Genomic DNA, 12,043 nt, shown 5'->3' on the forward strand with positions numbered 1-12,043 from the left:
TTATTGTTATATGCCATGGCTGTTGGAGTGTATTTAGAAAAGTAAAATGAAGCTCACCATAAACTGCCACAGTCATTTGGTCCTGGTGCACAGTATTGCCGACTGAAGCCTGGACAGTGACAGTGTGACTTCCCTCCTTGGAGAAGGTGAAGGACATCCCTCCTTCCAGGGTCACTACAGGCTAAACGGCAAAGACACAGACAGTAGAGAGAGAGAGAGAGTGATGTGACTTGTGAATCCATCATGTAATTTGGTTAATAAACAGCATGGTAGAGAACAAGAAAGCAAAGCTCACCTCTGTTTTGTTATCAAACCACCAGTAGTAGGTGACTGTTCCCACATTGCTGGGGCGTAACACTGTTGTCAGGTTTACTGCTTTGTTCTTGATGACCACTGACGGAGCTGAGAGCTGGACCTGTTCAAGTTGACCTTTGAAGCGAGAAACACACAACCATATAAATCCACATCTTTTTGTCAAAACCTGGCTAAATATACTACTTCCATGTTGTAATATCGCACCCTGACAGAAGCTGTGTTTTCAGTCATATTCTGGCAAAATGATGACTGGAACACACAGAGTATATGGATGCACAGTGGAGAAGTTGATTGCATGGCAGGAGTGGTTTGAGAAGTGTCTGTGGATGTTTTGATGCTTTTTGCTACCATGAAAATGTCACCATTGGAATCCATTATAATGAGCTGAATTCAAACTGACCACCGCTGTTCGTCTCTGTCAATGAGGAAACAACCAACAGCCGTCTTTCACGCCCACGCGGGATGACTGATACTCAAAACTTTGGATGGAGATATTGGATGGAGTCTAACTTTAATGAGCCAATTTAAAGTTACAGAACAGTGGTGAGCATATTTGTCACATTATTTTGTCTGATTTTTTTTCCCTCTATGGGCTCACAAGTTGAAATGTTTTGACCAATTTAAAGGCTTGTTTGATCTTATAGCTGGTGTTTATGTGCCACAAAGGATCAAGAAAATAGCTTATAGTCTAGTCACTTTATGATATCAACCAAAATGAAGTTAGTTCTGAATAAGTTCAGCTTATTATGATGCAGGAAACACTGTCACTGCACTGTCAGCCAATGCAAATGATGAGCCTTTTATACTAATCCACACTTATATTAAAGGGGTATTTAATAAGTGATTAAAATAATGCTGACAATAACCCATGTTGAATTCAGGGGGAAAAAGAGCCAGTTTTCTCAAATTAACACATTAAAAATAATTGGATGAATGATCCTGCACTTTATGCTTCAGCAGCAACTATTAGCTATGGCCTGTTACTCATCCTGAAGTTTTTTTTTTCTTTTTCACTCACAGGAGACGTGGAGGTAGAGTATCACCCTGTCAAAGCCCAGAGTGTTGGTTGCTGTAGCAGACACTTGGTAGATGCCAACTTTACTGTAGATATGCTTGACCCCGTCATCGATGGAGCTTATGTTAACATAGGATATAGCGGTGCCGTCACCGAAGTCCACTGTTATACTCGTCGTGGAGCTGAGACCCTTCAAAAAGAAAACAAAATACTGTCACTCACACTACGCTCTCAGTTGTTTGTCCCTGTCCTCGCTGACACCCGACAGAGCGCCTTTTTTCCAAATTATCTGCAAAGACGAGGTCAAGTGGTGAATCATGATGCCGCATATTTATTTGATATTCTGATGCTCCAGCCTCTGTGCTGTGTTCCTGACAGCGTCTCAATATTCAAATAAGGCGCTAACCAAAGAAGAAAAAGCATGCAAGTACCACCCTGTAATACACAAAACTATTGCTTTATTTAAGTGAAGTCAGCACCTCTTCCAGAAAGACCAAGAAGGTGACATTCTTCCCCAGTGTTGCTACCAGTGTTCCCTCACTGGTGAAGAGCTGGAGGCCCCTAGGGACCTGACTGGGACACTTCTGTCGTCTGGGGCTGTACTGCAACAGAGTTCCCTCAGTGCAGTTGTTAAACAAAGCCCTACGATATCTGGAATTCACCAAAAAAGTACAAAAACACACAGATGAGGACTACGTGAATGTAAAAGCAGACACAAGCACATATGCACACATTCATGTATAAATATAAGGGCTGGAAGATATTCATAAGGTGTACAATATTAAAAATGGGTCAGTCATTGGTAGTATATATTTATTTATCATTTTCACACAGAATAGCAGGTGATTTTCAAGAAAGTTGAGCTTGACCGTGACCAAGGGCATTTGTGCACACACTGCTCCCTCGGTTCTTGACGAAACAAATGAATTGATGTACCCTGTCGTGTTGAGGAAGCTGTCCCCCGTGATGCAGTCTCTCGATGTTGCTGAAGGAACAAACCAGAAAGCCGGAATGCAGCTCCCATCAATCTGCCTCTCAAATCCATAGTCGCTGTTTCATTTGGAACACAAGACCAGAAAAGATACACGGGTTGTAATAAATATTAGTAATGTTTTATTAAAAATCTCAAATATAATTACTCAGCTCAAACAGAATCATTCATAGTAAGCTAATGTCTACCATAAACAGAGGTGTTCTAGGCTAAAGAAAAGTTTTTATAGCACAACAGCTCAGAGTACTTGAGATTTGATGTTTTATGTATCAAACATCTGAGGCAGAGAAAAAAATCATTGTTCATGTTTACACAAACTATAATTATACCTTGGCAAAGTCAAAGGGATCTATCAGATTTCTTTCATCATGATCAGGGAAAAACAGCCTCAAAAGCCCTGAGTCGGAAAGTTTAGTAAGTCCTTTTAATAATAAAGTGGTGTTAATCTTGCTAAATATACTCGTCACCACGGTTCAATTAGCACTAGATCAGCACATGAAGTTCTGACATGAAGCAATACTTCTGTCAGACAGACAGAAGCAGCTTATAATAGCGTCTAGAGTGAGCTATTAGCTTTAGTTTTCATGCAAATCTATTCAAGTGCACTTGATATGAGTAAAACATGCAGCAATGTACTGCTGTCATATACAGTCTTTGAGTGTTGGGGCTGGGCAGTGATTCAATATTACAGGTAATCTTCTGTCACTTAAACTGTGTTGTGGTGATATGATCATAGAGTGTTACTGTTGATGATTCGATGCAATTTGTAGTTTAAAATTAACAAAATTAATCTTTACATTTTTGTTTTACATGACCACAGAACACAGTTAATTGTAATTTTGCACATAATTACCATATTGTGATATATATTGAAATCTGAAAAATGCTTTCATTAATATCAGGATATTGATAACAACCACAATCTTATATCAAAATGACATCTGATCTTAGAAAATTGCTAACACCCAAGACTAAAAGCAACTGATGGCATGTTTTTTTTTGTTTTTGTTTTTTTAATTATAGTGATTAACTTATATCCTAAGTTGACAAAAAGATAATAGAAAAGATAACAACAAGGCGTGACTTTTGAAATATAACTCCTCAAACACTCTTGTTGTGCCTTAGGTTTGCTTCATAGACTCTGCCTCTGGAGATTGATAAAGTGTTACACTGGATTTAATGAAGTGAAAAGAGTAGCTGCAGAGTGGGGAACTCACCACTCAAAATCTGCCTCTGTGCACAGGCAGGAGTCTGACATCTGGGAAATATACTGATCTCTGGCCTTGACACATTGAACATTTGCTTTCAGTTTTTGGAAGATTCGCTTCATTCCCATGATGCACACTTCTCCCTGTAATGAATAATGCATCATAAACATTTCAGAGATTCTTTTCTTGCTTTTATTGTGTGACTGAGTCAAAAGAGATTCACTTGAGTTTAATCAACGACTGAATCTTCCAGTTAAGGAGTAAGAAGAGCTACTTACCTCATTGTGTAACTGCCACGTCAGGTAATCTTCAGATGTGCAGCGATGTTGAAAAATAGACCGGAAGTCAATCTTGACAAGTTGCCACTCAGATCGATGACTGAAGTGACCAAATATTCTGCACAAGCATGTCAGAAAAACAAGGTCAAAGACATTCAGTATATGGGGCAGATTCAAAATCTGCTGTGTGAAAACCTTGTAAATCCGCTTTGGGCAATTTCAAATCATTGACTTTAATCTATGTTTCTCTGTGGGTTGAGAAAATCCTCTATATCTTAGGCGAATGAAACACTTTCAAAACCACATTAAATAAACTCAACACTGTGTATGTACACTTCTTAGTCTTCATTGGGGTAATACATAATTAACCAGTATAGTAATTAACTAAACTAGGGACATAGCAACTCTTTATTGTTCCTCCATATCTTACGTCATTATGAGGGTGTCCTCTCCAGGCTCCCCAAGCACCCCATCAACGTAGAGCGGAGAGGAGGTGAAGCTATATTTGTCCCAGTTTCTGCCCTCATCGAAACTCAGCCTGCGGGAGAGAACAATGGTTAGATCACAGAGAAACCAACCACAAATAGAGTTGAATTCAGTAAAACATCCCTCTCCTCATTTTAGAGATTGAGTATAGGCTCAAAAAAAGATGAGGCACATCCTTGGAGAGCCTTACCAAATGTGTCTAATTGGCAGAGGTGTGTGTCGGATGGCCACCAGAGATCCTCCTTGATTCAGGAAAAACACACTGTACTCTTCCTGAAAAGCCTGCAGACATAAACCAACTTCACTTCATCACAAATTCAACATAAAGTATCCACTGGTGACAATATCAGGGAAACATGCATACTAGTAGTAGAGAGTAGAAACCACAACTGTTCTTTCCACAAGAGACTCAGTTGTGTGAACAAACAAAAGCGTCAATCAAGTGTTGCTCTCTTCGTTGATTTACTGAGTCTTAAGCCGATGGCAAAAATCCGTGTGCTCCCGTTGGTTTATTTGTTTTACAGATCAGAGATGCACCAGGCTGGGTGTCAAACCTCAATATTCTTTTTGTCAACAAACAAATTGTGTTTGTGTCACCAAGAACTGAAAAGCGAGAACTGAAAGCTGGCATTGAATGCTCAGTCAGATTTTTGCTCACTTATTCTTTATTCATATAATGCCTGACTCAAGTCATATTTTTTTTCATTTTGTTGTATTGCTGTATTTGCTGTATTTTATTGAGGGAAAGTTCAAATAAAGGACGAGTTTTCTGTATTTTGTTACATGAGAAAAAAAAAGGTTTTGTAGAAAATGCAGTTTTTTTTAGCAAAGTAATATATCCAAAAAGCATTGATGCAGAAATGCAAGTACAGATCAGCATCACAAAATTTATATGCAATCCTATTTTTAGAGTTATAATACTGCACCTCTTTCCAGGTGTTTCCAGCATCAGATGTGATGAAAATGCTGACATTAGTACTGGTCAGTTCTGGTCCAACCACACCTAAATACAAAAGGTAAAGAAGCACTATTTATTATTTCACGCATGTTACACACTGTAAAAAAAGCAAAATAGCTGTAGTAGTTTTTCCACATGGAACAGATGTGCAGCCAAGATTAATTTAATGTCATTTTGTAAACTGTTGACAGCTGAGAAGGCCTTTTATTTATTTGTGCTGGGAATACAACAAAAGAACAGAATGACTATCCTCTGGTAACCAGCATTAAAGGTTGGAGAGTAAACTACAGTATGGATGTGCAAAACAAATCATCTCCTCACCTGACGCTATTATAATTCCTGGAGCTGAATCTTTGCTGACAATGTTTCCCGAGGTGTAAGGATTCTCAGACACATGAAGGTGCAGATGCAGCGAACAGTACGGCTGAGAAACACACAGGAGATTAGCTGACTGAGGTAAGACTGTGAAAATCAAAGTTTCATAAACAACATAAGAACTGCTGTGAATACACTATGAATGTATCCTGATTCAAAATAGTTAATTATTATTTAATTGCTTACTATGAAAAACATAAATACTGCGTATTATATTCTTTGGACATCTGGCTTTATTAAATCACACACAAGAGAAAAGAGTACCACTGTATACAAGAACTGCATCAGTGCACTGTCATTATCACAATAGTTAAGACACAATATGCTGTATCTGTATCTATGCAGTATCTCATCTGTTCATTAATCATTACTAAACTATATAAAGACATACTACAACTAATAATAAAACTAATAAAAAAAATAATAGAATAGAATACTGAATTAATAACTTAATATTCTTGGGTTCACCATCTATTAAGTACAGTTAAATTGAAATAACTGTGTCAGTTTAAAAGAGCCTGATATAGACAAGTGAAGTTGTGAATTAGGTTCAACACCAAGGCAATTAGGTTCAACCATGGGTCATGTTGTTTTGGGACTTTTACATTTTGGTTCCACCAGCACATTAGAAATGTAGGCCTTTATGGTTTGTTTATTTCTTTTAATTCATTTCAGTGTATAATTGATTGATAACATATGCAATTTTTCCCATTAGTAAGTAAGTGCTAATAGAGTTACAGCTTATTTTAATACTCATTTGACTAAAACTTACTCATATGCAAATATATGTTCTGTGTTACTCTTTGAGACAAGAGATGTACTTTGTTGATTTTCCATCAATATTTCCTGATTCTGAATCATTTATGGTTCCGATGTTGTTATCTTAGGAAAAAAAACTGCTTCAACACACCATTTCTGTCAGACCACCACCTATATGTGTTGGTGAAGAACAAATCTCTTCTGGTCAAATCTAAAGCTAAAGTTGTGGAATTAAATCATTTGGAATTCACACATTAAAATTTAATTTCTGTTTGGTTAATTAGACTTAATTTCAGCACTGTTCAAATAGCATAGAGCAACCTTGGTATTAATGCCTCTCATCGTCTGTGGGCCGTATTAGAATTAATAAGCTTATATTATTGAGATTTTCATGAGCCTTGTATTTCTTTTTTTTTATCTATAGCAGATTTGTAAAAATCATGTAGAAGTTTTAATGTAAACTATGAAAGTCAAAACTTCAACTTTCATCAAAGGGCCGGATATTTTTGCCTGGAGGGCCGGATTTGGCTATCAAGGTGAGTTAAATTATTTTTAAATTTAATTTAAAGCCTGTCTCCACTCAAAAATGTGTTCCAGTTGGATATTTGAGCTTAACTGTGCAGAATGATGTATGTGCAGACTGCAGAGTTTGGACACAAATCATAATTCAAAGCAGAGTATTTTTACATGTCTAAATACATGTCTGGGGGGGATCTTTAATTATTGAGTTATTCGTCTATAAGTCTTTTCGCAGCCTGACACATGCTGAACTGTCTTGCTCTGATAACTCCCTCCCATCCAATACTCTAAAAAGCTCTATACAGATTTATTTGCTCTATTTGACCAGTATATGTTGTGACGCAGTGTAGCACATCTAGAGCAGATAATGGAAATCCAAATAACCAAATGTATCCTGTGTCAGTGGCCCACTTACCTGTTCACAATAGACCTTGTTTCCTTGGAGATCGGTTGTTGGAGCCTGTAGAAGACGCCAGTCTCTCCCTTTGTTGTATGTGATATAAGTTTTCACTTGGTTCTCAACAACTTTATTTGACAGGAACACCCCTTTAATCCCGGCAACCTGCAAACATGAGAGACGGAGAATGGTATGGGGAAAAATAACAAAAAAGACAGGAAAAAAAAACAACCTTAAATTATTCAAACTTAAGTAAAGCGGAAGGCCTAGTTCGGGGAAGATGAGATGTCTGAAAGTGCTGGTTTTTCTGACAGGAAGCACTATTTTGGACCATCTGCAGGACTCTGCAGAATCACAACATATCAAAACAACATACGGTACGGCCCTGAGATATTTCTTCTTCTTTGTCTTAATGTGCACGGAGATGCAGACACTCATGTGCAGCTTTCACTTTGTGTTCACATTGCTCTTCTATTTAGAGAGCACAAATGTTTGTCATTTTAAATCCTCTACTGGTCAGTCGTTGCAGCTATAAAAGCTATTTCTGGGCATAAAATGTGTGTGGAGGTCAGTGATCAGTGAGAGTAAGCACTGCTGATGGCTATCTTAGGTGTGTGTGATGCTTTTGCTGCTTGCTGCACATGAGGATAATTTAGAGCGAGGCATACATGTGCAGGCACGGCAACCTCATAGCATGTCTGTCAACACAGATATAACATGCTCAGAGCACATGTTAAAGCTGCTGTTTTGCCTCCCTTTTGACTACGGGCTGTAAGTGATACTAGTGTTTCCTAAACTTGTGCATAGATGGTGGTTTACATAAACCTACTAAATGTTTTTTTTGTGAAAAGGTAATAAAAAAAAAGAAAAGGTAATGAAAGCAGTCAGAATGTGAATGTGAGAGAGATGCTCAAATGCTGCAGAATAAACTGCAACATGCCGGCATCTGTTCCATTATGGTGACTCAGGACATCCAAGACATCTTAGCACAGAGTACACTTAAGGAAAACACGGCAGAGAACCAAGAATAACTCTCAGGAAAGTTTTAGGCTGTGTGCTGGTACTTTATTTGTCAAAGTCTGTCTGTTTTATTGGCTGAGAACTCTCCCAAAACAGGAATGTTCTCCCCATGTTTTCTCCATTTTTCTCTCACAGTTAAAAAACAAACAGCAGTTAGGGGAGAGTGGAGACTGTATGTGAGGAGTGAATGTGTTTATCTTTCTATAGGTGTTAGCCCAGATCGATGCCGGACTGATGGATAAAGCTAAAGTATACGTTAATTAAGTGTAGGGTTGCAAATGTAGTATTTTTGCATTTATTTTATTTATTTTGCAATTATTTTGTCCATGCAATGTCAGAAAATAATGAAAATTAGCCATTAGTTTCTAAGAACACAAAGTGACCTCTTCAGTTTTACACTTTTGTCTGACCAACAGTTCAAAACCTGAGGATATATAGTAGATAATCAATAATATAATAAATAATAATCTGTAATAACATAAAACAGCAAATCCTCACAGTTGAGGTGCTTCAACCAGAAAATGTTTGGCATTTCTGCTTGAAAAATTATTTCAATGATTTCTTAATTATACAAAATATTACTGATTGATTTTCTGTGAATCGATTAATTACAGTAATCTTTTGTGCACTAATAAAATGTATAATACATTAAGTACTGGAAGTATTGAATGTACTGAATGTGTTTGCACAAATATAGCACTGAGTGTAGGAAGTATTTCATTTTGCACAGTAGAAAATAACTATGCATGTATAACTGCATTGATTATTGCACAAATTAGTTACAGCATTCTGAAGGGGCAAAGAGCACAAAAAATTGATTAGTTTTGTAGTTAATATTCATGAACATGACACACTCCTCTTTAAACTGCAGCCGTTATGAAAACAGGTCAGTGATTTGAGTTGGTCCAGCTTGGCATGCCTGACCAACCCGAAAACATGTAAGCAGATGACAGCACCACCCCCAACTGCACAGTCACTGCCTACCTCATAGAGGTCTATCATGATGTTGCCCTCTGGTCCTCCACTGCTCACAACATTCTCCAGCATCAGGGTGAAGAACAGCCCTCTGGACTCAGACATGTACAGGTTGTAGGAGTCATTCTGGTGCCAGTCCTGAATCGCTGCCACCACCTGGTTATCATCCGTGCTGATTATCTGCAAGTCCTAAATATATTAAATTCATGAGAACAGAAGATGCAGGCGGCTGAGAAACAGGCTTTCTATAAATTAGTCAACTGCAGCCAATACGCATTTAGTTGACTAAAAAGGATGACTGAATAGTAGCGTGCGTAACAGTAGTCACAGAGCCAGTGCAGCAAGCTATTGATTCATCACTTCTTGACATTATTCAGTCAGGATCAGCAGCGATTAGACCTCAGGCGTGTCATGCCATGCACTAAAAATGAAGACAGGCTCCATTTAATTTTACTGAATCTCTTATTCAGGGTGAGGCGAGGTGAAGGATGTGTGTCCTTCTCAAGGAAATTTTGACAGTATACATGGATGGATGGATGAATGGACAGATTGATCGAAACAACACTGTGGGCACTATATCTCTCCTGTTGTTATGACACAGTCTCTCAAATCACTGAGCCCCCCTGCTGTGCTTTTAGTAAATGGAGTCCAGTGCACAACACTGTTTTGTGCAAATGCAAATGGAGTTTTCTGCTTCAAAAAGTTCTTTTGGAGTTCTGGGTAACAATGAATGTGCAACTCCAGAGCCAATTTGAAGTAAATATCTGTTGATATAACTGGAAGGGTAATTGATTAAAAAACTATGCATGAGTGTTAAATAGACAAATGATCTGAACATATAATTATGCATAAATGATCAAATTTCAGGAGGATAATAATGTGAGGAAAACAATTTAATGGGTTTGTCAGCAAGCATTATGAATAACTGGGAACAGCCCTACTTGAAATCATTTGTAAAAATCATCCACAGTAAGTCATCATGACACTGCAAAATAGCCTGAAGGAATAAATTGAGTGTTTCACAGACAAATTAATGTTGCACTTGTTCTGCTACTTGCTCCTCTGCAGGTGCTCAGTTGATCAAACACTGCATCCTTTCCAGTAATCTTACCTTTGGCAGAGTGTACTTGGGAAGCTTCATTGGGTAGAAAGCATTTCTTTTATAGGACACATAATGGACAGATTGGCCACCTACTGGCACCTAGAAAAGCAATAAAGTGCAATTTGCAGTTCATCACATTTCAGATAAATATTCATAAACTTCACTGTGCACACTGATTGCTAGCAGCATGTATCAAATAATTTAAATCGTGATCAAAAACTCTGGGTTTGCTACTAATTAGGATGTTCGGCATTATGGTAGAGTGGAGTTGAAGTAATACACAACACTGATTTCAATTTAATGCCATCCTTTCCCAGGATAATGGGCCCTTTTAGCTAATGAAAGACATGACTGTACATTAAGATGCGATTGGATGCAGTGGTTTTACAGCTTTTAATTGTCTTTTAATGAAGCCAGACCTTGCGATAAAAACCCACCTGGATGAAAACGTATTCATCCTGAACCACCAGGGAATCAGGGATGATAAATCCAGGGAAAGGCTTGCCCTTGTTTCCATCAGAGCAATTCTGAAGTTTACAAGTTATGTACTGTGACCCTGTGGGTAAGCAAGAAATGAATGCTAAAAATACAACAAAGAGAAAAACAAACAGCCTTCTGTAGTGCACAATCAAGGTTTAACAAATGCTGATGGTATTAAGTGAGCTATAGAGGCAAAATTTTGGAGGCCAATCCTTATTCTCACTAATAGATAAAGTAGCGAGAGCTGTCCCAATGTGTTAGCATCAGCCAAATGAGGTGATCTCCCCGGGGACAAGGCATTAACACACGAGGCCTTATGGAAGTGCCCCCCTCTCTGCGCTGCGGCCAAGAAAAGAGCCAAGTCACAGCCTGGCCCTTGAAAAATGAATTAACTTAATCGTATGAAGAGTCTCCACACAGCCAGTGCAGATGGAGAGGAGAGTTTTGGTGCATACAGTGAAAAATAGCTGTAATTTCTCACTCAATTTTTTAAATTATGGTTTACGAGTCACAACAAAGGCTGGTAATTTGATGTGATGTCTACTCTCATTTCAATAGCGGATAACATACTGTACACTAACACATTAAAGAGAGAAGGTGGTCTGACCTTATGTGCTTTAGTATGGTGTTTTCTGACAATTTACTTTTCAGTGGGTTGCCATGGTAACATCACTTTATTACTCACGTCCGTCAGTGACGCTGATCTCCAGGTGGATCATTCCTTGCTCTTTGTCTAAACCCAGTCTGGACCTGCAACATTGTGACAAACATCTGAGAAATATTAGATTTCTGCTTATGCAAATGTTCATCTGTGCATTAGTATAGACATCATATACCAACATTTAAGACAGTGGTTCCCAACCTTTTGTCACTTGTGCCCACTTAAAATTAAGTCTGCTTGTGACCCCTCATCACAGTTTATGACCTGCTCAGAATTGTGAGCAGTTCAGACTAAGGCTGATTTTTCTTTCTCAGATGTTTTCAGTTTTTTCCATTTAAAGTTTTTGTCATTTGAAAGATTTTTAGATTATATTTTATTTTATTTCCCAAAAGATTAGCTACTAAATATTTACAGCCTAATAACTGCCGGCTGCGTAGCCAACTGAACTAACAAAACCAACGGCTTGCTAATATACGACTTGTTTACAGTGGACTGAAGAGTTAA

The 12,043-nt window shown here is 38.1% G+C and overlaps 1 protein-coding gene across 2 annotated transcripts in view; it reads right to left on the bottom strand.

Annotated features, from left to right (window-relative positions):
• LOC122997486 (VPS10 domain-containing receptor SorCS1-like) overlaps positions 1-12,043 on the bottom strand; it is a 44,766-nt gene that overhangs the window by 11,388 nt on the left and 21,335 nt on the right. For both annotated transcript variants that reach the window (XM_044373648.1, XM_044373649.1), the window contains exons 6-21: positions 11,564-11,628; positions 10,836-10,954; positions 10,408-10,497; positions 9,306-9,485; positions 7,320-7,466; positions 5,573-5,675; positions 5,220-5,296; positions 4,484-4,575; positions 4,238-4,345; positions 3,808-3,925; positions 3,539-3,672; positions 2,267-2,380; positions 1,810-1,981; positions 1,334-1,520; positions 296-429; positions 58-181 (exon numbers count right to left, since the gene is read on the bottom strand). In XM_044373648.1, coding sequence (XP_044229583.1) covers positions 58-181; positions 296-429; positions 1,334-1,520; positions 1,810-1,981; positions 2,267-2,380; positions 3,539-3,672; positions 3,808-3,925; positions 4,238-4,345; positions 4,484-4,575; positions 5,220-5,296; positions 5,573-5,675; positions 7,320-7,466; positions 9,306-9,485; positions 10,408-10,497; positions 10,836-10,954; positions 11,564-11,628 — 1,964 coding nt within the window. The remainder of the gene's footprint in view (positions 1-57; positions 182-295; positions 430-1,333; positions 1,521-1,809; positions 1,982-2,266; positions 2,381-3,538; positions 3,673-3,807; positions 3,926-4,237; positions 4,346-4,483; positions 4,576-5,219; positions 5,297-5,572; positions 5,676-7,319; positions 7,467-9,305; positions 9,486-10,407; positions 10,498-10,835; positions 10,955-11,563; positions 11,629-12,043) is intronic.

The sequence above is a fragment of the Thunnus albacares genome, chromosome 14, assembly GCF_914725855.1.
Source record: "Thunnus albacares chromosome 14, fThuAlb1.1, whole genome shotgun sequence".
Lineage (NCBI taxonomy): Eukaryota > Metazoa > Chordata > Actinopteri > Scombriformes > Scombridae > Thunnus > Thunnus albacares.